Consider the following 7,140-nt stretch of genomic DNA (forward strand, 5'->3'; position numbering starts at 1 on the left):
AGTTGGAAACGACTGAAGTGTCTTAGCACCCACACATATGATGAGACGATGGGTATTATCTTCATTTCACTGTTTGGACTATAGATGCTCAGGAAACTTGCTCAAAGTTCTGGAGCTGGTAAATGAAATTTGAACCCAGTGTTCCCCTAGTCCAGATGCTGTGTGCTCGTTTTATATGCAAGCATACGCTTGGATCAATGCATGATAAACTGATAACTGAGCGTCAAGATGTGACTATACTTAAAAAAAAGATGTGACTATAACTTAATCACTTATGATTCTTTTTAAAGGGTTTACATTTAATATCAACAATATCAGTTTAGATAATGTTATTCTACTAACACAGATTGATGGCATAAAGTTTAACCAATTAATCTTTGAAGAAATGGGCTGATTGGTTATTTCATGCTTAGAATATTATCTTTCTATTTAGCCTTTTCCAGTATTGAATGTGGCCCTGCAAATTTTAAAACAATTAGTACTACTAAGGATAAAAAATTAGCTTTTAAAAATACAGGTATGCCTGTGTATTCTCTATGTTTAAATATGCCCATTTATACCCCCCCCAAATTCTGTCAAATTCAAGAAAACTATAAAATTTAAAATAAATTAAAAAAGATTATTTGGCTGCATTGGGTCTTAGTTTCAGCATGTGGGATCCAGTTCCCTGACTAGGAATCGAACCTGGGCTCCCTGCATTAGGTGCCTGGAATTTAACCCCTGTACCACCAGGGGAGTTCCTCAAAGATAGTTTACGAAAACATATGATTAAGCCCAAGGCATATGTGTATTTTCTAATAATGCTGAGAGAGAGCAAAACCGACAGGTCTTCATTCATCCATGAATTTGTTCGTATACTTGGTATTCCTAAAAGTACTAATAATCACTGTTTTTGAGTGCCTATATTTATTGGGCACTGTTGTGTTGAGCTTTAATCTTTGATCTGATAATTGTCTTTTCTCCTTTGAAAAGACAGGTATTATTTTGCACATTAACAATGAGAAAGCTAACCCAACACAATCTCACAGCTAAAAAGTGATGTAACCATAATTCAGCCATAGGTTATGTGATTGAGGAAACTGTACTGTCTACAAAAGGAGGCTCGTACAATTTGATGCAGGAAAATCCAGAGTCGGGAACTGGCTCTTAAGTTTTGATGCTGCCAGTGATTTCACAGGCGAGGTCAGACAGTCTCTCTGGGTCTTAGAGGGTTAGGTGAGATGGTATCTAATATCTGTTCTGGCTCAAAACTAACTTCTCTTCTATCTACTCTCGCTCCACAAATCACTGGTAATTTGGCGATTACACTGTCATCAGCACCTTTTTGTTGGAATGCTTATGTGTACTTCTAAAAAACTAATAATCAAAATATGTTCATTGTAGCAAATTTACACAATAGAAACACCCTCCGTAAAGAAAGTAAACAAGCTCCTTCATATTATTGCCCAAGAATAATGACTACTGATTGCTCATGAGTTATTGGAAGTAATATACAGGAGGTATGTATGTATATTGGTGGAACTTTAGATAGTTGGTATCATAGTAAATATTCTTTTTTGTGTATTCCTCGGAGGAGCCTGGTAGGCTGCAGTCCATGGGGTCGCCAAGAGTCAGACATGACTGAGCGACTTCCCTTTCCCTTGTAACACAAAACAGAAGTCGGTACTTATTTACATGTTATTAAATAATTTTTCAGAAATGTTTTAGTAATTTCAAAATATTTAGTTTGGGCCAGAAAGAGTTTTTTTTCTGAAGTAGGTAATGACTATTCGTAGCCCAGAGTCATGGTTGGTACCTGCCAGGTGAACAAAAGTGCAAGATAAAAACCTTGTTCATGCAAGTTACGGCAATTGTTATTTGACTTTTTAAATCAATGTCTTGAAAATCACTTCTATCACTAATGAAAAATTATTTCTAATAGGATTTATACTTCATTGAATTTTCTGGTGAAAATTTCAATAAAGGTATCTGACGCTGCTCACTATTTACATTTGGAGTATATACTCCTGACCAGCATTGGTAAATGCTAAGTAACCCCCCTTAGCAAAATATTAAAGGATCAACACATATATCACAGTATTTATACTGAAGCTTTTTAAAGGTTCATTCCTGCTCCTTGGTGTAAAATAAAGACTTATGTCCACACACAAGTGTTTGTAGCAGCTTTATTCACAGTTGCCAAAATCTGGAAGCAACCAAGATGTTCTTCAGTAGGCAAACAGATAAACTATATGACAGTCATACAACTAAGTACTATTCAATACCAAAAAGAAATCAGCTACCAAACCATAAACATATCTGAAGCACTCTTAAATGCATATTATCCAGTGAAAGAAGCCAGTCTGAAGGTTATATAGTGTATGGTCACAACTATAGGACATTCTGGAAAAGGCAAAACTATTGCAACAGTAAAAAGGTCACAGGTAGCCAGCAGGTAGGAGGAAAAGAGGGGGGAACAGGTGGAACACAGAGGATTCTTCAGGCAGTGAAACAATTGCCACTGACATTGTCTGCCAAAGCACATGGAATATACAACACTTGAGAATGAACCCTAATGTAATCTATGGACTTTGAGTGATAATGATGTATCCCTTTGGGAGAATCTTGGTTTTACTGGAGAAAGAAGAAGAAACGTCACAGAGGAATGTTTGGAGAACAGGAAAAAATGAGAAAGGCATGGTCTTAGCACTTAAAGAAACAGAAGCCTGATACTGGGCCCTGGGCGTGTAGGGGAGGGGGGCTGGGCACACGGCTCTTGACTAAGACTCCCCCCATCCCTGTAAACTGCTCCAGGAGGAAGTGCTGGAGGCAAGATACAGGAGGCTGATTTCCTGTCAGTGGCAGAAGTGGGCTGGTCCTCAGTGGACCGGGCAGCGTCTGAAATGACCCCTGCTGGAGAAGCAGAGGGGACTGGAAGGACAGCCCCCGCAGAAGGTGGGGTGCCTCTAGCTCTCCCCCATGTCTCCAGTTTCCGGGGTTGCTCGCAATCACGTGAAAGAATGGACAGGAAGAGTAGCAAAGACAGAAACACCTACCGTGTCCTGCCACAACGTGGGGTCTCTTTAAATATAATTTAAAGCCTCGCACATTTCTATGTCAAAATAGAGGCATGGCAGTGAATCAGGCTTCAGTATCAGCTTTCATGTGTAAGCTTTAATCTTACTGTTACATTTTAAAGTAGTGTTTCCTCATCAGTACTGACAGTGCTTCTCAGGACTTGCTGTCAATATGCAAAACATTTAGAAATTTGAATTAAGCAGTACCTTGTCATGTTTTCTCTTCTCATGAGCATCTGAGGAGACTCTAAAGTAAATCAAAAGATAATTCACTGGTACATTTCTCAAAATACATGCAAATTGGAAAGTACAGATTTTATTGTTCAGTAGACAAATCTGTGGCATTATTTTGGAGCAAAGCAAGTATTTCTCTCTAAAATATAGTTGTGGAAGGCTAGTTTATGTCATGATGTCCTCTGGGGTTCAGGTCAGGTTTTTTTCCGTATTTATAACATTCTAGCACCAAGAGTTCCCTTCTTTTAGATTTTTACAAATATTGCCTAAAATCCTTATGCTATAGATTTAGTCTTCAAAGCTAAAATCCTTGCTAATGAGTACGTAAAGTCCAGTTCAAAAAATAAGTAATAGGGAAATAGTAAGTCACTTGCATGTGGAAAGTGAAAGAACTCAGCATGAATTGTGTAGTTCTTTAGGGAGCAGAAGCCGGATCTCAGTGGGGCATCACCTGTTCTAGACATTTCAGCAGGCTCTGGGGCCCTGGTTAAAGGGGCAGGAAGACCTTGTTCTCTGTCTTTATTAGGGACAGTTGTACACAGTTTGATATCAGGAAGCTTAGCTTGCCTTGTTAATTTAGATTTCCCAGAACACTTGGATCCTCATAGCTGCTATTTTTTTTTTAATCCCAAACTGAATTGCCTGTGAGAAATATCAGTCTCTTTGCTTGAGCAAATTAATCTCTCTGTCTCTGAGAAACACACAGAGTTTTCTGACTCAAAATATCCCCCCTCCTTTTTTTTTTTTTTTTGTTTTAAAGTCACCGTTTTTGTCCCAGTAGAAGTTTCATTTCAACTTCGGCACAGGAAGAATGAATGAGCAAGTCTTATTAAATTACCTGAAATTTCAGCTTGGTTTTTTTTTTTATGATTAAGCAATATGTTCTCAATATTTCTCCCCTAAATACTAGAATCAAATTTTATACTCCAGTGTTGTAAAGTATAACATTAAATCCACTCATGAGAATATACTTAAGGAAGCTGTGATTTCCATGTTACAAAAACAAGCAAACTGTCACACCCTTGTAAATCACAAGAAGGAAACACTGTTAAACTCCTCATAAGGACTTTGTTTCTTTTTCTTTTTATAAATCCATAGTGCCTATAACCTGTGATGAGGATTCACATTTTACAGCCAGAAAGTAGCATGATATTAAAAATACAGCAAGACTGGGCACTGCTTCACATCAGAAAAAAATCACAAACTTCAACTGATACAAGAGAATTTTTCACTCCATGCCCTACACAGAAGAAAAAGCTGTGGCTCATACAGACTGTTCAGATTGTACACATGAGAAGGAGAAGGTCTCTTAAGCTTGTGTTTGGCACCGCAGTTTGTCCCCATTTAATATCTGCTAGACAAATCACAGAGGCCACCTAGAGGAGAGCAGCAAATGATCTCTTTGAAGGTTTTCCTCAGTTCCTGGCTCCGCAGGGCGTAGATCAGAGGGTCGATGACAGAATTACACATGATCAGGATGAGATACAGGTTAAAGTGAGACATGAAGCACACGCAGTAGGGGTTCTGGGGGCAGGAGATGTAGAATATCAGGTGCAGGAAGAAGGGGGCCCAGCAGACAACAAAGACCCCGATCAGGATGGTCAGCGTGATCGCCCCCTTCATGTTGGCGCCCTGGCGGATGGCGCCGGTGCCTGGCAGGACCGCGATCCTCTTAATGTGGAGCCTGGCCATGAGGAACATGTGGACGTAGAGAGACGCCATGAGAGCCAGCATGGTGAAGAACACGGTGATGAGGCAGATGATGACAGCGCTGCTGTCTGAGTAAATGATGAACAAGACGCCCGACACCGTGCAGGCCGCCCAGATGGCACTGATGGTGATCGCCACCCGCCGCACCGTCATGATGCTATGGTACTGGAGCGCATAGAAGATGGTGAAGTACCTGTCCACCGCGATCGACAGCAAGCTGCAGATGGAGGCGAGCAAGGAGCTGCAGATCACCGAGTCGATGACGTTGTCAATATTCACCGTGAAGCTCTGCGCGTCCGTGTCTGTGCTGTTCAGCAGGGTGATGACAATGGTTTCGGACCCGTTGGAAACGCTCACCAACATGTCAGCCACAGCCAGGCTGCAGATGAAAAAGTACATGGGTGAGTGCAGATTCTTATTCTTGGCGATGGCCACAATCACCAGAATATTCTCCAACAAGCTGATGACCCCCAGAGTCACAAACACCTCGGGAGAGACAAAGAGCTGCTCATAGCACCCCCCGTCCGAGTAGCCTTTTGCCGGGGACTCACTGACATTGGTGGGCAGCCCGTGGCCGCTGCGGTTCCAGGAGTGGAGAGAGGTGTGCATTCCATGGGGCTGGGTGGAGTTCATCTTGGATTCAGGTCCCCTCTGGACTGACTGAACCTCCCGGGTCCGGCAGCCTCAGCGCCTTTCTCCAGTCTTGACTTGCCCCAAACGAAAGTTAGGTGGCCGACAGTGGCATGCCTGCTGTGAATAAACGTCCCGAGCTCCGGAGCTGGAGAGGAAGTTTTCAGTCTCTTTCAGGTGCGGCTCTGGTCGGCATCACTTGGAAATCCTAGGCTGCAAGATACTCCTTCTCCGTCGAGCCTGCCGCTGGCTTTTTTGTTCTCCCTTCCACTTCAACTTGAGTCGGAGGCATGCAGGTCTTTGCAGAATGATTTGCCTGGTGGCTGCGCTACGGCTGGGAGCCGGCTCTGTGTGCGCATGCTCTCATCAGCTGCCTCGCAGAGGTGCCGGTTCCGAACCTGAAGCTTTGCTTTGAGTGCCAGAAGCTGCTGCTGATTTTTATGGTGTGTGAAGGGAAAAAAAAAAAAAAATGCTCAGAGTGACTCCTCCTCTGCTTCCTTCTGACCAATCCGAGTCCAGTGGGGTCTGTGAGACACCCGCGATGGTCCAGAGACACAAACTGCAGGCAACCCCAATTCAGAGGCAGAAGCCTGTGGAGTCAGGCAGCCAGCAGGATGTGAGAGGCTAAATTTCCCCTGCAAGTTCTCAAGGAAAGCAACTTGGTTCCCAGAGGACATCTGAGATCACAACAAGCCTTCCTGAGGCACCCAGATTTATCCTGCTTAAAGGAGGGGTGTGTGTGTGTTCCTGAGTTAGATGCACTGCCTTTCCCCACCCCCCCACAGGGAACGCTCCCTAATGCTCTATGGTAACCAAAATGGGAAGGAAATACGAAAAAGAGGGGGTATATGTATACATGTCTGATTTGCTTTGCTGCACAGCAAAAAAAAAAAAAAAAGAAAAGAAACACCAAAAAAACCCAACATTGTTAAAAAAAAAAAAAAACAAAAAAAAACCTGACTCCAATAAAAATGAAAAAAGAGAAGAGATACACTGCTTTTTTGACCAGGACATTGAATTTATTTACCTTCTCAATTTATCTGAATTGAGAAGAAAGGCAGTCACGCTTCAGTTTGAGACAGCTGACACACAGAATGTTTAATAATGCAGGAGACTATGCTGTGGGTGCAAGGACTAGACAGGCAGTCACAGTTTATACCAGGGCTCAGAAGGAGTTAATTTCTTATGCACTAAGATCAGCTATTTCTCCATTGCAGAATTTCTTTGTATCATAGCTGGAAAAGTTTTGTTTTCATTTATGACATTTAAAAACCATATAGTATTAATGTAAACAATGATTACTTTGAACTCAGAAAGAAAAAGATCAATAGCTAGGCAACACTCAGGTTTTTAAAGCATTATTAAGGTGTAATTGAAATACAAAACTTACACATATTTAAGGCATCCATTTTAATGAGTTTGGACTCATTAAAATGAGCATGTATCTCCATGATACATCACAGTCAAGGTACTCAGCATATTCATCACCTCCAAAAATTTCCTTGTACTC

General features: G+C 41.8%; 1 protein-coding gene across 1 annotated transcript; it reads right to left on the minus strand.

Moving 5' to 3' along the window:
- Positions 1-2,151: 2,151 nt before the first annotated feature.
- MC4R (melanocortin 4 receptor) lies at positions 2,152-6,020 on the minus strand. Its single transcript, NM_001126370.3, is given in 1 exon segment — positions 2,152-6,020. A coding segment is annotated over 1 exon segment (999 nt). The 5' UTR covers positions 5,634-6,020; the 3' UTR covers positions 2,152-4,634.
- Positions 6,021-7,140: the final 1,120 nt, after the last annotated feature.

The sequence above is a fragment of the Ovis aries genome, chromosome 23 (genome assembly GCF_016772045.2).
Source record: "Ovis aries strain OAR_USU_Benz2616 breed Rambouillet chromosome 23, ARS-UI_Ramb_v3.0, whole genome shotgun sequence".
Lineage (NCBI taxonomy): Eukaryota > Metazoa > Chordata > Mammalia > Artiodactyla > Bovidae > Ovis > Ovis aries.